Consider the following 21,736-nt stretch of genomic DNA (forward strand, 5'->3'; position numbering starts at 1 on the left):
TCCCGCAAATCAATTTGAATTTTTAGAATATGTTGGAGTGCATGGAATGACATTTTCATCGTGAAATGACATTTTAATACGCTTCAGCATTATACATACCAGTACCATTGCAATGTGCCGCACTAGGAAGACAATTCTGTATTTGTATGTAACAGACGAGGCATCACATTACACCTTATACAAATATGCCAAGAGAATTTGAAAAATATTTATGTCCGCAATATTTGTTCTTTTTATGTCGAAGATTGACACGAGTTGACATTCACTTCGCAATCCATTTCCTGCATTGTGGCCACTGTTGTTGTAAAGCGCCGTTCAAGCTGTCGCATTCTATTCACCAGTAATTGATAAATATCAGAGTTTTTCAGCAATACCAGCTTATGTTTGTTGTTAATGTGTTTTTTTGTGGTTAAACTATACACTATTCAACACCAAAGTTAATAAATGCAAACGTCAGCATTATTGGCAATGGCACTGCCATCAACGCTGGTGTTATTGGTAGAGGTGATCTCAACAGCAAACTCGGTAGGTTACAGTAAGGAAACTAGGTACTTACCATAAGTATAATTGAAGTTCTCTACCATGCCCGCCTTCATCCTGGCGGAGTAGAACCACTCGGAGCTGTTATCCAGGTAGTCATACTCAACTGACAAGTCCTTGACGTTAACTTGCCCATTCTCCGTCCGATATGCGAAGGGGCAAAACAGGTGGTAGTTCTTAAACTCGAAGTTATCGTAACAATTTCCTGCTGCAAAAATATCGGGATCACCTTCAACCATGGATCTCACCTGCGTGTAAAACAGATATTCAGACCTTGTCACGGCATCCGCTGCCTGCATCCATATTCTTGTGAGAAAGTTAGCTCGGTTTACTGCCACCATGGCTTGTCGTTTGAACCGTTTAAGACCGTACTGTCTGATAACTCCCTTTCCGAGATTATAATGAGTTCCTGGGGTGCAGTTTTCTTTTCCAGTTTGGTATTGCTCAACAACCTCCAGAAACTGTTCCACAACATCTAGTTCCGGCTGGGTGGTCGGTTCGGGCAGTGCAGCAGAGGACACGCCATCCACCCATCTGACGGTGGAGTTATGGTCGTCCATGCCCGGTTGGTGACTAAACACAGTGTAGTTTACTATAATGCTACTCCGGGTGGCGATAAATGAATTAAAGAATAAGATGTATCCAAACAAAACACACAGGTTTAGGCTCCCGCGATACATCTCTCCGAACATGATAAACACACGAAAGTATCCAGTTAACCACTGCGGCAAACCTTGGTACAATCCCTCCGAATCATTCCATCACTAAAACAATGTCGTTGGCTCGTACTAAACACACGAGAAATGGCATGAGAGCTTCACACAAGGAACAACATATGGTTTAAGCAGGACAGAAGCTGAATTTGACACTGAGAAAGAACCGAGCAGTCAAAGAAAAGATTTAGTCCAGACCCCCACCGCACGCGCTTCCGAAATGCTTCCATGCCATGATTGAGAAAGTTGTGTTAGACACAGCCTCTAGATCGATGATACTGCGAAGTCCAGGTGCAACTCTCTGCGTTCATTTGGCGGGACTCGCTTGCGGATCAGCTTGTGGTGACAGCACTAGAGGCGGACTGAAGCAACGGTCTGGAATACAAAGGGGGAAAATAAGGGTTGTGTACACTGCAGATGACAGTCGCGGACATGGCAGTGGTTGACTCTACTAACGACAGTGGTGCAATAAGTTGATGACTGATTTCGGGAGTATAAACCCCGCACTGACAATGAGGAATTGAACTGGGAGACATACATTATTAACTGTCGAGCTGCGGACAAAAGAAGTGCTTACTTTCTTACTAACTGTTTTTAATGACGCCCTCCTAATCCGTTAAGTGTAGGTAGCCTTAGTATAAGCTAATTAACGCACGTTTATAACGGTAACGGAAGAAAGCTGGGGAGCGCCAGGGGGAATCTTAGTTTCGGGATTCTCATTGGGATAATATGCTATCATTTGCTTTGGTCACACTGTGGTTGAGGTTGACCGAAACGCATGAAGAGTCGTGCGTCATGGCAGTTAGTGCTTAAAGGGTGTATTCCTTGTGGACCTCTACAGTAGGACAATAACAAGTGTATTTCTATCGCTGGACATGTTTAGTCTGTTTAATGACCGATAACAGCGGTTAAGGTTTCAGACAAGCTACGCCTAAATACTTAATCAAGAAACAGACTTAATACCGTCGTGCATTGCTGTTTCAAGCAAACATTCATAAAAACAAATACCAATAGGGAACGTATGTGATTTTTGTTATGGAATATCAATTAGTACCATGTGCAGTTCAGTAGAAATATAAGAAGCGTTTGTTTGTAATCACCACGGTTGTGTAATTGTAATATTGCTACGGTACTGTAGCTCACCTGGATATAATTTTGTTTGAAACATCAACAAAGCCAGACAGCAACTAAAGTTGCCGCGTCAGCATGATTGACATTTTCTTTTCTGCATAATTACCGGTGACAAAATGATCAATAAATATGAATTGTTTTATTGATTTTATAACCTGAACTTTATTTTGGAGGCGAACAGTTACGCTGTGTTTGTTTGTTTGTTTGTTGTTCATCGCCGCACTCAGCAAATGTCTAACCATAAAACGGCTTTTATCAACATTGATTCCACATATTCTGAGAAAGGAGGCAACATCGTATGCATCAATGGAAGTTAAATGCCTATCGCGATACCTTAAGTGGTTAAACAGATTCTCAAAAAAAGAAGGAAAAACTTATTTTCCGTGGCTGTTTTTTTCATGTGAATTTGACCTACCTTTGCATGTGGTTGTTATCAGATGATGCAATACTCATCGATGCCATTGTCATTGATACGCACAGAAAGATGGATCAGTCAGAATTTTATTGGACAACGTCAAGATAAATGTTACTAAAATGTATCTGAAATGGTGATACCTTAATGGTTCTGAAAAGTGATTCTACAACCGTTTTCTCGTAAATGTGGCATTATATTATAAACATCACGGAATATTTATATTGGCACGCCTTGTGAGCATGATAATGGTAACACTCTCTATACAAGCACGGACGGCATAGTGTACAATCATCTCACAATTCTATTTAAACTAACAGCCAACATATTTGACATGAAAATTGTTCAAATCGTTCACGCCTTTTTGAAACTGGCATGATATAATCAATACAAATTCATTTCATCAAGGACATTCCGCGTATGAACCAACATTTTAATCGCTGTAAAACATTTTCTATATATGTAAATACTTCCGAAATAGAAAGTGATTATCAGCTCATAATGACGTGTCCATGTTACTCACGCAGTTCTGAACATTATATTCCCCTTTACAGTAGGATGAGAACAAATATGGACTTAAAATGACTCCTTGTATAACGCCAATATTGATTTCAAATGTGTTAAATACAATGACGGCATCTCGCACACATACTGCATATTAACGTGTTTCAAACGTGATGATAATTATATGTTTCTGCAAACAGAATTAATGGCTTTACACAAATCTATAAAAACGCATAACATTTACATCCCTTCTTTGCTGAGTACTTTATTGTTTGCGACATAAATATATTATCACTTGTCGAATAGCTTTACCTGAATCCCGATCGTACCACACGCAAACGCATTCAACCCAGAACACCAATCTTTTGCTATTGACATATATATGAATACTTTGCTAAAACTGCTTGATACAACAATAGTTATCTGTATCTTATACGGATCCTTGTTTACAAAAAGCATCTAAAGTCTTCATGAAAATATGATGTCTCAAGCATAATATTAGTAATCAACTCCAGCTTCATCACTAGTTAATAGTGATTCATAATCACATGCTGATGATATAGTCGGAACAGTACAATCACCTTTATGTCTGGAAGAGAATCCTTACCATTATGGAAAGACGTTTGTCGCTAATACAAAATATCGTTCTAGAAAGATGATTTTACGTTAAAAACTATAAGTATATTTAAGCCTATTTAACTGAACACATATCACAAAATGTTGTGCTTTATAGTTGGTATGAATTCAAATGAAACCAAATATCTCTTCGTCATATTTAATTCAGTATATAAACTCATTTCGTCCATGTCATCCGAAGCCTGACTGCCCTGCCTGAACGCTTTGTTGTTAATTGCGCGGACAAGACCTCGAATAATATAACCATCTTATATATGCATCACTACAATAATTGTTTGATCAAAGAACTATCCTACTTATGGCCTGTATGTCAACTGAGGATGAAATCTGCCCAAACAAGGCGTTAGTTCCATCAACTTTTGACCTGACCCTATCCATTCCTCTTTTATACATTTGGGGGCACGGGTGGCCCAGTCGTCTAAGGCGCCGCGATTCGCTGTACACAGTTGCGTCCCTTGGGCACGCCAGAAACCTATGATTGTGGGTTCGAATCCCGGTTCGCCACAATTATGTTTCTAGGTTTGTCAGCACCATACCCGTGCTCGTGGGTTTCACCGAAGCGGTAAACGTTTGAGACCTGCATCACTTCGGTCTTTCCTCCCACATTAAGCTGACACGCCGGGATATAACTGGAATACTGTTAAAAGCGGCGTTAAACCCAACTCACTCACTCACTCACTTTTATACATTTATCAGAAGTTACATAAACGGACGTTCAAGTGGACATGTATTGCTGGGTTCAACAAATGTACAATGAAGATGTTAGATCGGGTTTATAACATGGGTTGCTTTTGACCTGTTCTATCCCGGATCTTCACGGACCCGGATCTTCACTGGTCCGTGTCATGGGATACATATGGAGGGTATTTCCATATTTGACACATTACTGACGAAAATAATGTCCCTTCCAATTCCTATTTTTGACTGAGACAGCAGTAGATAATTCTAATGATTTTGAAAGAATATGTCGCTTTTATCACATGTAAATCAAATTTAAATTAACCAGCATAACCTATATGTCTACACTACGACCTTCACAATGTACATAGGGAAATACTTTAAAGGAGTATTTCGCATCAAAGAACGACTCCATGACGACTCCACTAGTAAAGACCATGTCTCTACATATACTCCGTGTTCGATCCCTAACTGTGGACGTGGAAGTGAATTATCTCAAGCACATTGACAGTGACTATGTATCTAGTCAGCGTCCCAGACACCGGCCAAACATCAGACAAGTGGAAGGTATTGTGAGAAAAAATACATTTTGTCGCAAAGACGTTGCAGTATCAAACCAAATCACAAGCTGCGTGGGCCCTCTGTAAGATGCTTATAGCGTCGGCCGTGAGAGCATGGACAAAGCCCAAGAAAAATTAATATGTAATAGACTCTTTCAAATGCCTTCCGAGAACATTGATTGGACAATCAGTGACTCGGAACGCAAGTAGATTGATGTAATGTGGCTTTGTGCTGTCATCAACTCCCCTATTGAGATAAACACACATCCTTCGAGCATGTTATAAACAAATCGATGAAATCAAACTTATTTGTCTCATAATCGATTGATGTAACAACTTAAGGCTTTTTTATAGGCTTCATGGTTTAAGGGTATCATGTTGAGTAGGCCTTTGAAGCCTGACACTAAGATGGTTTGTGCTAGTGTTTGTGTCATTGATAATGGCTGGCTTGTGTTTGTTTCTCTTGAAAGGAAGTTTACAATGTGTGTGTACTTGCGCATGAGTGTGTGTCTGTGTGAGTATGTGTGTGTATGTAGGGGAAGTGTGTTTGTGTGCGCGTGAATGAGAGCGTCCAGGAGGTGTGTGCATGTGTGTGTGTGTGCGTGTCTGTGTGGATTATGTGTGTATGTGTGCGTGTGGAAGGTATATGTGTGTGTGTGTGTGCGTGCGTGCGGGAGGTGTGTGTGTGTGTGTGTGTGTGTGTGTGTGTGTGTGTGTGTGTGTGCGCGCGCGCGTGCGGGAGGTATATATGTGTGTGTGTGCGTGCTCGCATGCAGGAGATGTATGTGTTTGAGTGTGTATATGCGCATCTGCGTGTGTGTGTGTATGTGTGTGTGTGTGTGCCTGCAAGAGGTAATATGTATGTGAATCTCTGTGTGCGCACGTACAGGTGTATGTGTGTGTATGTGTACATGTAAGTGTGTGTGTGTGTTTGAGTTTGTGTATGTGTGTAGGTTGTGCATACATGTGTGTGCGCGCGACTGCTTCTATGTGCGTTTGCGTTTGTGAATATGTGTAGGATGTGTATGTGTGTGTATGTGCGCATGTCTGCGTCTCTGTGCGTGTGCGTGTTTATATGTGTGTGTATGTGAGTGGGATGCGAATGTGTGTGTGTGCGCGCGTCTGTTTCTCTGTGCGTGTGCGTGTGCGTTTGCATGTGTGCATGTGTGTGTATGCGTGTAGGATGTCTATCTGTGTGTGTGCAGTCACACAATGTATATAGTTACTTAACAGATGTTGCCTGGGTTAATAGCCAATGACTTAATCGATTAGCAAAATGTTTTTATCATTTCTCTAATGACTGGTTTCGTTATTACAACATTTGCATCACTACTTCCTGGTATCCTCTATATCCTATGTCACATTAAATGTATTAAAGCAAAATATACAAACGCTGGAAAACACAGTATACCATGACTCTGAGGCAAGACAGGACATAATAGATGATGGCTACCCGACCGCCCCTGTCTTATAAAAGGGCAGAGAGAGGACAGCAAGTACTTTGCACAGTTCAATCTGCCTAAACAAGTGTACAGGCGGTGCCTATGTCTCGTAAGGTACTATTGGACGAGACAAAGCATGGCATTCATTGGTCCTCGGTATCAAATAGAATACGGACTACGCGAAGCTGTGAAGTAAAATCACTCACTTCAAAGTTGAAATAACATCAGTAGATTAGTGTTTTATAATCGCCCAAAACAAACTTTGAGATGTACACACGTCTTCTTGTTTATTTACCTTCGTAAATAGGGATGCTGCTCATGGGCACTTAAGGTGCACATTTCGATTCTTCGCAGCTCGCCCCATAACCTGCAAGATTCGGTTTGCCCCGGAATGACACGCCTTGGTCACAAAGGGTACTTCTCTTGGCCCCCGCCTGTTGTTAAAAGCACACAGCTGGCTGCGCAAACCAACAGTGGAACCAGTTTAAAAATCACGGCTCGTTTGCTTGTTTAACGCCGCACACAGCAATATTCCATCAATATCACGGCGGATCGGAAATCATCGAACCTGGTTAAGACAACCCATTGATTGACATCCTGAGCACCAATCTAAACAATTTGGAGACGATGACATGCATCAACCAAGTCAGTGACCCCGATCACCTGTTCCCGTTAGTCACCTCTTACGACAAGCACGACTTGATGAAGACAATCTTAACCCGGTTCTTCACTGAAAACATCACTTCAAACTTTGTCATGATTTAATCGGAGGCACGGGTGGCCAAGTCGTCTTAGGCGCCGCCATTTGCTGTTCAGAATTCCGTCCCTTGGACACGCCTGGAACCTATGATTGTGGGTTCGAGTCCCGGTTCGCCCCGATTATTTTTTCTAGGTTTGTCAGCACCATACCAGTGCTCGTGGGTTTCACCGGAGTGGTAAACGTCTGAGACCTGCACCACTTCGGGCTTTCCTCCCACATTTAGCTCACACGCCATGATGTTACTGGGATACTGTTAAAAGCGGCGTAAACCAAACTCACTCACTCTTGTTTCTTTCACGGGGAGTAAGTCTGATGTATGTGACACGCCGAATACGCACATGTCGACAGCGGTGAGTGTGACCTTTTATTTTTACTTTGAGACCGTTGCTCTCAAATTTCGTCCAAATGTCACGCGCTGAAAGAGATTGAATGCAACAACTACTGATGTGACCAGCTCTTCATGACGGAAATATAAGCTTTAACAAAGTATTAAAAATAAAAAAAATCCTTTCAATCACATTACGGTCAGCATTTAGGTATCATATTCCATTTTTATCCACAACACATCAATTGAACACCATGTGTTAGGCATACCCAACACCAGCTGCAGCACGTGGAACTAAACATTAAGCCAAATGTTACCTATTTAATACAAATGCAATTATAAAACCAATTTTCAATTGATCATGAAATAATATGCAAATGGGACGTACAAACACATGCTATTATGCAACTATTATTTGATTACGCTTTTCATTCTATCATTGACCCGTGAAGATCCGGGGTAGAATAGGTCTTCAGCAACCCATGCTTGACTAAAAGACGACTATGCTTGTAGTAAAAGGCGACTAACGGGATCGGGTGGTCAGGCTCGCTGACTTGGTTGATGCATGTCATCGATCCAAATTGCGTGGATCGATGTTCATGATATCAATCACTGGATTTTCTGGTCCAGACTCGATTATTTACAGACCGCCGTCATATAGCTAAAATATTGCTGAGTGCGGCGTTAAACAATAAACAAAACAAAACAAAAAAATCATTAGCTCTTGCGTTGGTGTACAAATTAAATAAAAACCCTGTTCCAGTGAACTTGAGATATCAGAAAAGCGTGGCGAGCAAATTATGTTGAGATGGTGCAAATATAACGTAACCTATAGAGATTATTGAGACGAAGCCTACCTCATGAGCTCAAATTCTTGTGGAACTATAAACCCAGATAGCTTTAGCTCGGCTGCCAGCATGTCTCAATAGGAACTGTCCCCGCTGCCTTCTATACACTTGTACAATAAAGACAGCATGGGGCGAAGGAAATGGGTGACAATGGCAGTCTACAATATAGGCCTGGGTATAAGCCACGGTCGTAATTGCGTCATCAGCGATCAGGTTGACGGGATGGTTTACGGTCCTTTCCGCTGAAATAATTGGAAAGAGCCTGCTGGAAGCTCGACAGTGGCGGATTATAACGATCTGGCGGAGAAAACTCAGCAGTTGGGTCCCACTGTTGATAAACCCGGCCTCAATAATGGTAGACGATATTCATTTGACATTTAAAGTTTCTTACTTCGTTCCTAGTGTAGGTTATAGATAATCATGTTGTATTACCCTTTGTGTTGATGTTGTGTTGATGCTGTCTGTGTTGATGTTGTCTGTGTTGATGTTGTCTGTGTTGATGTTGTCAGTGTGGATGTCTGTGTTGATGTGTCTGTGTTGATGTTGTCTGTGTTGATGCTGTTTGTGTTGATGTCTGTGTTGATGTTGTGTTGATGTCTGTGTTGATGTTGTCAGTGTTGATGCTGTCTGTGTGGATGTTGTCTGTGTTGATGTTGTGTTGATGTTGTGTTGATGTTGTCTGTGTTGATGCTGTCTGTGTTGATGTTGTCTGTGTTGATGTTGTCAGTGTGGATGTCTGTGTTGATGTTGTCTGTGTTGATGTTGTCTGTGTGGATGTTGTCTGTGTTGATGTTGTCTGTGTGGATGCTGTCTGTGTTGATGTTGTCTGTGTTGATGTTGTCTGTGTGGATGCTGTCTGTGTTGATGTTGTCTGTGTGGATGTTGTCTGTGTTGATGTTGTCAGTGTTGATGTTGTCTGTGTTGATGTTGTCTGTGTTGATGTTGTCTGCGTTGAAGTTGTCTGTGTGGATGTTATCTGTGTTGATGTTGTCTGTGTTGATGTTGTCTGTGATGATGTTGTCTGTGTTGATGTTGTCTGCGTTGAAGTTGTCTGTGTGGATGTTATCTGTGTTGATGTTGTCTGTGATGATGTTGTCTGTGTTGATGTTGTCTGTGATGATGTTGTCTGTGTTGAAGTTGTCTGCGTTGATGTTGTCTGTGTTGATGTTGTCTGTGTTGAAGTTGTCTGTGTTGATGTTGTCTGAGTTGATGCTGTGTTGAAGTTGTCTGTGTTGATGTTGTCTGTGTTGATGTTGTCTGTGTTGATGTTGTCTGTGTTGATGTTGTCTGTGTGGATGTTGTCTGTGTGGATGTTGTCTGTGTTGATGTTGTCTGTGATGATGTTGTCTGTGTGGATGTTGTCTGTGTTGATGTTGTCTGTGTGGATGTTGTCTGTGTTGATGTTGTCTGTGTGGATGTTGTCTGTGTTGATGTTGTCTGTGTTGATGTTGTCTGTGTGGATGTTGTCTGTGTTGATGTTGTCTGTGTGGATGTTGTCTGTGTTGATGTTGTCTGTGTGGATGTTGTCTGTGTTGATGTTGTCTGTGTTGATGTTGTCTGTGTTGATGTTGTCTGTGTTGATGTTGTCTGCGTTGAAGTTGTCTGTGTGGATGTTATCTGTGTTGATGTTGTCTGTGTAGATGCTGTCTGTGTTGATGCTGTGTTGATGGTGTCAATGTGGATGGTGTCAGTGTGGATGGTGTCAATGTGGATGTTGTCTGTGTGGATGTTTTGTTGATGCTGTGTTGATGGTGTCTGTGTGGATGGTGTCAGTGTGGATGTTCCCTGTGTTGATGCTGTCTGCGTTGATGTTGTCTGTGATGATGTTGTCTGTGTGGATGTTGTCTGTGTGGATGTTGCCTGTGTTAATGCTGTCTGCGTTGATGTTGTCTGTAAAAGTGGTTGTCTGTGTTGTTGCTGTCTGTGTTGATGTTGTGTGTGTTGATGCTGTCTGTGTTGATTTTGTCTGTGATGATGTTGTCTGTGTTGATGCTGTCTGTGTTATGTTGTGTGTGTTGATGTTGTCAGTGTGGATGTTATCTGTGTTGATGTTGTCTGTGTTGATGCTGTACTGATGTTGATGTTGTCTGTGTTGAAGTTGTCTGTGTTGATGTTGTCTGTGTTGATGCTGTGATGAAGTTGTCTGTGTTAATGTTGTCTGTGTTGTTGCTGTCTGTGTTGATGTTGTCAGTGTCGACGTTGACTGTTTGGATGTTGTATGTGTTGATGTTGTCTGAGTTGATGCTGTGTTGAAGTTGTCTGTGTTGATGGTGTCTGTGTTGATGTTGTCTGTGTTGATGTTGTCTGTGTTGATGTTGTCTGAGTTGATGTTGTCTGTGTGGATGTTGTCAGTGTGGATGTTGTCTGTGTGGATGTTGTCTGTGTTGATGTTGTCTGTGTTGATGTTGTCTGTGTTGATGCTGTCTGTGTTGATGTTGTCTGAGTTGATGTTGTCTGTGTGGATGTTGTCAGTGTGGATGTTGTCTGTGTGGATGTTGTCTGTGTTGATGTTGTCTGTGTTGATGTTGTCTGTGTGGATGTTGTCTGTGTTGATGTTGTCTGTGTTGATGTTGTCTGAGTTGATGTTGTCTGTGTGGATGTTGTCTGTGATGATGTTGTCTGTGTTGATGCTGTCTGTGTTATGTTGTGTGTGTTGATGTTGTCAGTGTGGATGTTATCTGTGTTGATGTTGTCTGTGTTGATGCTGTACTGATGTTGATGTTGTCTGTGTTGAAGTTGTCTGTGTTGATGTTGTCTGTGTTGATGCTGTGATGAAGTTGTCTGTGTTAATGTTGTCTGTGTTGATGTTGTCTGTGTTGATGTTGTCAGTGTCGACGTTGACTGTTTGGATGTTGTATGTGTTGATGTTGTCTGAGTTGATGCTGTGTTGAAGTTGTCTGTGTTGATGGTGTCTGTGTTGATGTTGTCTGTGTTGATGTTGTCTGTGTTGATGTTGTCTGAGTTGATGTTGTCTGTGTGGATGTTGTCTGTGTGGATGTTGTCTGTGTGGATGTTGTCTGTGTTGATGTTGTCTGTGTTGATGTTGTCTGTGTTGATGCTGTCTGTGTTGATGTTGTCTGAGTTGATGTTGTCTGTGTGGATGTTGTCAGTGTGGATGTTGTCTGTGTGGATGTTGTCTGTGTTGATGTTGTCTGTGTTGATGTTGTCTGTGTGGATGTTGTCTGTGTTGATGTTGTCTGTGTTGATGTTGTCTGAGTTGATGTTGTCTGTGTGGATGTTGTCAGTGTGGATGTTGTCTGTGTGGATGTTGTCTGAGTTGATGTTGTCTGTGTGGATGTTGTCAGTGTGGATGTTGTCTGTGTGGATGTTGTCTGTGTGGATGTTGTCTGTGTTGATGTTGTCTGTGTTGATGTTGTCTGTGTTGATGCTGTCTGTGTTGATGTTGTCTGAGTTGATGTTGTCTGTGTGGATGTTGTCAGTGTGGATGTTGTCTGTGTGGATGTTGTCTGTGTTGATGTTGTCTGTGTTGATGTTGTCTGTGTGGATGTTGTCTGTGTTGATGTTGTCTGTGTTGATGTTGTCTGAGTTGATGTTGTCTGTGTGGATGTTGTCAGTTCGGATGTTGTCTGTGTGGATGTTGTCTGTGTTGATGTTGTCTGTGTTGATGTTGTCTGTGTTGATGCTGTTTGTGTTGATGTCTGTGTTGATCTTTTCAGTGTTGATGCTGTACTGATGTTGATGTTGTCTGTGTGGATACTGATTGTATTGATGCTCTCTGTGTTGATGTTGTCTGTATTGATGCCGTGTGGATGGTGTCTGTGTTGTAGTCTGTATTGATGCTCTCTGTGTTGATATTGTTTGTGTTGATCCTGTGTTGATGTTTTTTCCGGCCGTGGTATTGCAGGAATATTGCTACAACCGGCGTAACACCCAACTTACTCACTCACTCACTTACACAATGAGATATGTGGCATTATATTCCTAGGTTGTATGCAAATGTACGTTGAACATAATATAACCTCTTCAAAATTGGTTGCATTTAATCATAACAGCTGTGTCCATTTGGATCAATGTATTTATTAAATGACAGACACGGGACTACATGGGACTGGCTGAAGGTCAAATCTACAACAACACTGACCACGACCGTTGTGGTGTGTCCTTGTACGATAGGCAATAAGGATGAAGTGGCTAGGACACACCAGCACTTCATCACCCAACGTAACAATTCGCCCTATGTTATCGTACCCATTCACCCTTATAACACAGTATAATTTATTTGTATTTTAATTCCATCATACTTCAGTATTAGAGCTCGACGTGAGAGTTCCGTGATGATCACGATAGTATCACACGATACCATGATAATTTCAAGGCATTTAAAGGAAGATAATTGAGTCGGCAGAACAGAAATTTTATACAAAAGTAATTGAAGTGAAAAGAGTTCTCTCAGAACCACAGTGGAATCGTGTTACCCTGTTCCGCTCCGTTTCTTATCCAACTAATGCCATAGCCTCAAATACAAGGTTATTTTTTCAGTGTATTTTTTTTACGCTCGATCCAATTGAATTTTGTAAAGTTTCTCACTCTCAACAATATAACATCTTTCTCCCTCACTCTGTAACACGTAAATGATGAAAAGGCCATTTACAAACAAGATGATAGACTGACATGCATTTGGTTTGAAATCTTTTAACCAAGCCATTAGGAAACCTTATCAACTGCATAACTGCATTTATTTAAATCACAATGTTATCAATTATCATTCAGTGGAACGTTTAATGCATATTACACGGACACAAAAAATGTGTGCATTTTACAACGTTAAAGTTGAGCTGCAATGCGGCCGAGCTCATTTTTTTCATTCACGTGTTAGGGGTTATTTATGGGACTGGACATTGATTGCTCTAACTATTTGAGATTAAAGGCCACTTCTTAAATAAATTGGTATGGCTGATTTTATATGGACTTCAAAGTGGTACGGTATATGTTGGCGCTGATATAAGGTTAGTTAACGTGTATCCGACGGCCATCTTACCCCCAGGAGAAAGGAATGTGTCTGGTTTTCGGGAAATCTCAGACAATAGGTGGCTTCATAATACACACTGTCTGTCCAAACCGAAGTAAACTACTAGTCATAAGACAGCGTGAATATACGTCTAAAGCATGGAACAGATAATTAAGCATCTTTGAATAAAACCGTTTTGTCTGCTGCATACGTGTGTAATCAGGCGTCCAAGATACATTAACTCTGTGACTACGACCAGGATGTGTGAATATCACTTGTATAACTTCTAATACAGTTCTTCTATTAAAAGCACATTTGAAAAAAAAATCTGTTGATTTAATTGAAATTTACAAAAGCTTTAGTTCCTTGCATGGGATATTAAAAGGAAAATTAAAAAAATAATATCATTCTTATCAAAATTAACTAAATTAGAAGTGACAGATGGTATAGAACGATTCGGTGAACACGGATATTTAAACTCTCGAGGCACATGCTTGACATGCGCAATGGATAGCAGAAGCCATACGAGACTTACAATGTATATCCTATTGATCTGGTTATAAAGTAGGGACACGCTTGTTCCCGGATTTGTCAAGGATTCACAAATTGTCGTGGGAATACTGAGCCATGGCGGAGCTATGATTGAATGATATTTACTGGTGGTACCAACAACTGAGAGACCAAGCATGGTAATAAATAAACACTTGAAACATTAAAATTAAAATTGTATGTATATATGTATTTATAATATTAATGGTGACGCATTATAAATGTAAGGTCACAAATGTATTCTCACAATAAGAAATATGTAGATTTCAACATGGCACTTATGTTGTCTGTCAGTAGTTATAAATGGAAAGCCTAAGGATAGATTTCTCAATCAAACTTTCATCGAATCTTCAATCCATAAATTTAGGAAAAGGTTTTAAAAACTTGTATAATAATCGCAATACCGTAAGAATATCCAACAATCCATCTTTCAATGCACGTTTCAGAAGGTAGTCAACACGACCTATTAATACCACTGCATCTGTGGAATACCTTAGGATAGATAGATTTCTAAATTAAACTTTCATTGAATCTTCAATCCATAAATTTAGGAAAAGCTTTAAAAACTTGTATAATAATCACAATACCGTAAGAATTCCAACAATGCATCTTTCAATGCACGTTTCAGAAGGTAGTCAACACGACCTATAAATACCAGTGCATCTGTGGAATGCCTAAGGATAGATAGATTTCTAAATTAAACTTTCATTGAATCCTCAATCCATAGATTTAACAAAAGCTTTTAAAAACTAATATGATAATCGCAGTGCCGTACGAATTCCAACGGCGCACCTTTCAAAGCTCGCTTCAGAGGGTATTCAACACGAGCTACATATACCATTGCATCTGTGGAATAAGAGCATTTCTTTTTGATGAATAAGATAAGAAGGAGTTATGTGACACTTTCATAATTAACATGATGATATATCACTTTCTAATGTCTTCTCGTACAGGAACACCTTCGCCCCAATCAGTCATCTATCAGCCGCACTTCATCAAACAATTATATAAGGCAGCAATTAACATTTATCAGACGCACATGAAGCTGGTGTGTCCTTCTTCTTCGATGATAATGTCTATCATTGTGACATACAGAGCATGAGAATACAGTAAGTATCGCACCTAAGGTATATGATTAATAATGCACGTCTTGATGCATCACAGAGAACGATACAGCGTCATAGACAAGCGATTAACTAGATAGGGCCATGACGACCACACTTGCCAATATCAGATAAAGTGTTATTGATATGAAATTGATCAGATATTTGTGTTACATTGAATATACATGGGAGGGATTTGTTGTTCGTTGTTTACATATTACATTTACATATTTGTATGTGTCCATGTTGATACATGCAGCTAATTGGCAGCGTGTGGTGTAGAAACAAAAGATGTCTAGATGGGATGCTGGTGTTCCTAATGCACTTATCTGAAATGAGGTTCTTCCTAGAATACATATAGTGGTTCCAGGTTTGGAAAATGACAAGACTGTGCTTATTATAACACGTTTGCTTTGTAGTCGGTACAATTCAGTACGTGTGTCTGACACAAACAACGCAATGGTTGGTAGCGTAGTTTCTCTTCCGTGTGAGTGGGATGACGTACTTTGTGTGACCAGAGCAAGAGGTAGTAATCTTAGGACGTGCGCATGTATGTCTTTGGTGGGAGCCTGTAGCAGTTTTACCATTAGTCCCTCTCAGGTGGTAGCCTGTAGAAGTGCTACCATTAGTCACTCTCAGGTGGTAGCCTGTAGCAGTGCTACCATTAGTCCCTCTCAGGTGGTAGCCTGTAGCAGTACTACAATTGGACACTCTGTGATGGTAATATGTAAATGTACAACCAATAGTCACTCTCAGGTGGTAGCTAGTAACGTTACAACCAATAGTAATTCGGAGATGGTAGCCTGTAAATGTGTAACCAATAGTCGCTGTTAGATGGTGGCCTGTAAAAGTACAACGAATAGTCACCCTTTGATGGTAGTCTGTGAAGGTACAATTAAAGGTCACTACCGCCACTCTTAGGTAGTCGGATTTTAAAGTACCCATCAAAAGGTACTTTTTACAAACATGAGATCACGTAGTCCTGGAATCTTGGAATCCTGTAGAATATCCTGCCCGAAACATATCGGTGGCTTCGACCAATAAATATCCTCACATAATGTATGTATGCCCTCGTCAAACTACACCCTAAGTTCCATTTCAACAAGAACCTTAGTCCCGACATACTTATACTTACCACCAGTTTATATATATTGCAGAATGTTCCCGCTGTACGCTCAACTATGATTCATAAAGCAAAGGAGGTGGCACTTACTAGCTGCCACAAATGCACCCTTGATTGAAATGAACTTTTTAGAACCTGCTCCCAAATCTATAATCTGCATAATGAACACAAGTTCATATTCGAGCAAGCTTCCTTGAAATTTTCTATTTGGACATTCAGCTAAGTGTTTTGATATCGAGTATTGGTATTTTCTACCACTTACATAAAACGAACACAAACGGTTTTCACATTTTGCAATGGCAAATATTGTTCTTTAATTGTCAGAGCAATCCTTCGCTCTATTCAATTTCTGAGATAAACATTCTTCTTCTTCAGATTTGCGGGTGTCAGTTAGAATGTGATGCTTTCGAATTCGTTCGCAATTGAATGATGACTGGGATGTACCACAAGATAACATATTCCTTCACCTTGAAAAATCCTTTAAAGCGCGTTGCCAACCAATCTAAAAAGGGCTCGGTAAAATTGATTCTTAAACTTTGAGATAAAGGCAGTTGAAACAATAGTCTCAGATTATTGTATTCCAGTATTATTCCAACAACGTATCGCGTCCGATTTGCAAGATGCTACGTCATTGCATTCCAAAAATGGAAATCAAACAAATCAAATATAACAATTCGAATCTGGCCTAAAGATTCTAGGACTCACGATTCAGAAATTTTAATTGCCAAGCACGGCACGTAGTTTCCCTTTACGCTCACGTGCTGTAAAACAAGTCTTGGCATGTGCCCTATGGCTTTAAGTGTTTCAGAAACCTTCTTTAAGTTCATGTGAACTCGTTTCCTCACAATAAATACATGTGGCCATTCATGAGGTCTTAGCGTGAACGCTTTGACATTCTGAGAGGTCATGTCGAAAACTTAATGGACTGATTGACGTTTTAAAACGTCATTACAAACGCTCTTTGGCTCACCAACATATCTGGATGGACGTTCACAAATCTAAACGTCACATAAAAGCAGGTAAGGATAGTTCGATGGAAAGATAATGAGCTTACTCCGTCCTCAATAACCATATTACGACATAAGCAAAATGTACACTGACGCAACGTCCCAGTGTGTACCCATTATCACGTTTTTGAAGAATTTTTTACTTTCAAACCGAAATGAGAGGAAGACCCTCATGGGGATTTCATCACTAAATGGGGTTCAATGCCACTGTAAATATGTATACGACAGTTCATGCTGAAGTCGTAAGACCGCATCCGTCAACACGCCATCGCAACTGTGGACGTACATGAGCTTGGATAGTTCTACAAATATTTGCCGACACATTTACTCCAGCACAAGCTACAAAGAAGATATATACACCAGCACACTGCCCCTCGGCTGGTGTACCGATGAACACAGCGTTGATAAATCATACATATTGACAGCTCTGTCAACACGGAACAGACAGGGAAACCATGAAATATAGCACTTTCTGGTCTCAATTATCACTCTGGCTGGGAAGTAGTCAGTTGTAGTTGTGATGTGTGTTATATTTCGCTTGATCAAACAGTCATTAAAGTACCCTCTGCGTAACCCTATGTTTCCCAATAGAAATCAAGAATATGTTCCATGCTTTACGGTGATGTATTACTAGTACAATGGTCATGTAAAAGGGTTTCCTGTACATTTTTTGCGATTGTAAATGTATGACCTGGATACGTGGTAAAACGTATTTTAAACAAATACAACACTAATCATCTTAATAGCTTTGTAGCATTACGAGCTTGGTCATAAATTGCACGACTTCACATCATTTCTGTAATGGGAATACAAGTACGTTTTTAACGCTGTGTTGAGTTACTGTTGGCGTTGTTTTGTACCTGATGATGTGAAGAGGGACACGTAGGTGAACGCGTTATATTTTTATGGGTTGTACTTTCATGTGCAGTGGAAGAGTGATATCTAACGGTCGAGTGTATTAAGTGCACTCAGAAACAAAATCATGGGCCGGGACGGGTAATGATCGACGAACATTTCAGACCAGCATCCATATTTATGATTAAGAGTTATTGTTTTCTGTCAGCAGTCAAAATGTTCTTAGAACATTGCTATGAAGAATATGGGAAGGGAGTTCCCCGGATAGCAGTCAAAGCGACTGCGCTGTGGACCGGGTGGTCACAATGACTGTTCACGGTGGGTATTGTTCTTTGATAGCTGATCATCAATACTACAAGTTTCAACTGTGGGTGAGTTGGAGACTTGGGGTTAAACGCCACCTTTAGAAAGTAACAAGTCTTGGATTAAGACGTGCTCTTTGGACCCCAACAGGTTAAATCAAGAATCATAATCGGAGTACTTCTTAGATTCGAACCGACAACGAGCGGTTCATGGCAGGCTTATTCTGATGACGTAGGAACACATCAAGTGGATTGATGCTCGCACTATCAACCTCTGGTTTACCTACCCATACACGACGTATGAGAGATATTTGACTATGATTTCTAATCCCTTTAACATCGCCAATTAATCCTTCATATAGTTAACCTTTACTTAAACTTAAAATACTTGTCTGCGTCCTTCATGAGTACGGGGACACGGGTGGCCCAGTCGTCTATGGCGCCGCGATTCGCTGTGCAGAGGTGCCTTCCTTGAACACGCCAGAAACCTATGATTGTAGGTTCGAATGCCGGTTCGCCCCGCTTATGTTTCTAGGTTTGTCAGCCCCATACCCGTGCTCGTGGGTTTCACCGAAGTGGTAAACGTCTGAGACCTGCATCACTTCGGGCTTTCCTCCCACATTAAGCTGACACGCCGCGATATAACTGGAATACTGTTAAAAGCGGCGTCAAGCCCAACTCTCTCACTCACTCACCTTCATGAGTACACTTAAAATACGTACTTGTATATATCGCAAACAACACATCCTATAATAAACATAACACCGATTCATTCTATGCAAAAACGTACTCCCAACTGGTCTTTGTGGCTAAGAAACTACAAACTATAAACTACAGTTATAGCGAACTCAAAGGAACGACAAATTTAGCTCGTTATAATCGTAGTTCGTTATAAGCATATATACAGCAAATGGCAGGGACCTAAAAACCAGTTCGTTATATCCGCCAGTTCGTTATAAGCGTGTTTGTTAAAAACGTATTGAATCGCTTTATGTTTGGGCATATCAGTACCAGTATTAAATATCGTCTTACTGTCATACATGTGTGAAGCCCATTTCTGGTGTCCCCCGCCGTGATATTGCTGGAATATTGCTTAAAGCAGCGTATAACCATACTCACTCACTCACTTACTGTCATACTCGTAGTCCCCTTTAGAGTGTCAATGACAATGTTATTTCCTCTATCATTCTGTCAATAGATGGTCACTCTTCTCACATTTCCTCCAGAGAAACCTTATTCACTTTCGTAGTTTCCTAACATCAAAGCAAATCTCCATCTAATGCATTAATGACATAAAACCTTCATTCACATTTTCACAGTTTAAAATTAAGATTATATTGATCAATAAATCGAAAACCTGACATTTACTATGATGTATCGTTTTGACGAGGAATAAAATGAACTATTGTCCCGAAGCCACGCAATGACCGTTACAACCTGCAGAAATATCACCATATGACGCTACTTGGGGTTCACAGAGAACCTAAGCTTAATTCCTCCTAAACAACTTCTGCAGCTCAAAGCGTTTGATCATGTTTTCTCTTATAATCCTATTTTATGCATAGGCAGGATCCTTACCATCTAAGCGTCGAAAATATGTTTGAAGATATACTCAAGTGTTGCAATAAAAGAAGTTTATTTGCTTCATTCGATGTCAATGGGAGATCTGTTTCTGCGTCATGATGAAAGCATGTTTTCCCTTTGTCAAATCGAAAGGATTTTAAGCTGAAGGTCAGCTGCGCGAAGGGTACAGTTGACGGTGCAGACTCGACTGAAGTGATAATCTATATGACTTTTGATTTCCTCTTACGACCATGCTTACTAAACCCCTACATTTGAAACCGACAAGAGAAAACCTTTTTCAAACATTATAACGGCCCGACTTGATGTAATTACGTAATGTTTGCCTGATCACTACTGTTAATTCCCTTTGCACGAATCTCAGACGACTTAGCAATGATATCAAAAGCGTAATCCAAAGGCTGCGTTAAGTCAGCCTCTGCGCTATTGATTTGGTTTGTTCTCTGTCTAATTTCCGTTTTAAACTGGCCACATTATCCGACATATTCCCATGGTAAACATTTGTGTATAGTAGTGTGAAATACGCTGAAAAACCAATGGGTGATTGTTGATAAACACGAAAGTTTTTGGAGTGTACTGTCAAAAATAGAAGCAGCCAGGCACTGTAATTATTTGAGACGCGCGGGTGAATGTTTGATCAATTCTTCATTAGTTGAGGGACCCCAGATTTGATCGAACCTTTACCTCCTCGGATTGTGTCCCTAGATCGAAGAAGAATCTGTTAAATGAACTCGAAGACTATAACTAAAGCTTTGCCTCTTTACTCGATGACGTCTAACGTGTGTGCCCAAGAAACCTTCTCAAAGCATACTCAAATTCAATTTAACAGAATGCAGCAATCCCTTATCCCCAAAATAATGGAATTGAAATCCAAGTTAAAATTATACTCTCCCTCTTGAAATGCACCCCGGGCACAGGTCGGATTTATGTACGCCATTGTCGTTAGCTGATTCAATGATAACCCTGTCGAGATGGGTGTTTTGATGTGCCAGAATTGGTCTGTCAATAGTTGCAGACAGTTCTCGTTTACCTATTGCGGGGTGAACAGGAAAGAGAATTCTAACGATGCTCATGCGTCCATAACATGTCTTGCCATCAAGCATACTATTAGATTCGTTTCAGCATTGTTAGTGTTATTTTCCGGTGTGAGTAGTGATGGGCAGTGTTCGTCTTGGATGCTGCCTCTGTGAACATGGTCCAAAAACTCAAGAAGAGCATGACTTGTAAGCATCGATGTAACAAGCATGTGCAGCAAATTATACCCCGAAGGACGTTGTTTCCACAACGGTCTAGTCTCATGTTGAATGTGGTGTGAATGAAGGATCGAGAGCAACGGGACTTGCCCTCACAAAACCAATTGCCTCGTACACCATTTGACTTTGATGAATGGCCGCTGTTTAGGAAGAGTGGGCAAAGAAACGTTGCCAGGACTTGCGTTCCGATTGCGAAAGGAGCAAAGGCGTTGATTTTATGAGAATGAGGGCAATCTATTCAAGTTTCCTTAACAATCTTTGACAGAAAATCCTATTGTCGTGCTCAAAGCTCTGCAACTTACACTGTCAGTCTTCAGCGGCACCCAAGGGACCAGGGAGGAGGGCGATGGACACGGCCTCTCAACCCAAGGAAATCAGATATGTTTTGCCAGTGCAGACATGCGGGGAAGTAAGGCATACTATTTCTCAAATAAAAGTTATTACG

General features: G+C 40.7%; 1 protein-coding gene across 2 annotated transcripts in view; it reads right to left on the reverse strand.

The window, feature by feature from the left end:
• The window catches only part of LOC139446204 (probable G-protein coupled receptor CG31760), a 266,996-nt gene that overhangs the window by 191,470 nt on the left and 53,790 nt on the right, over positions 1-21,736 (reverse strand). For both annotated transcript variants that reach the window (XM_071227532.1, XM_071227523.1), the window contains exon 2: positions 557-1,628. In XM_071227532.1, the coding sequence (XP_071083633.1) occupies positions 557-1,232 (676 nt within the window). In that variant the 5' untranslated portion in view covers positions 1,233-1,628. The remainder of the gene's footprint in view (positions 1-556; positions 1,629-21,736) is intronic.

The sequence above is a fragment of the Haliotis cracherodii genome, unplaced genomic scaffold (genome assembly GCF_022045235.1).
Source record: "Haliotis cracherodii isolate W230 unplaced genomic scaffold, xgHalCrac1.p SCAF_10, whole genome shotgun sequence".
Classification (NCBI taxonomy): Eukaryota; Metazoa; Mollusca; class Gastropoda; order Lepetellida; family Haliotidae; genus Haliotis; species Haliotis cracherodii.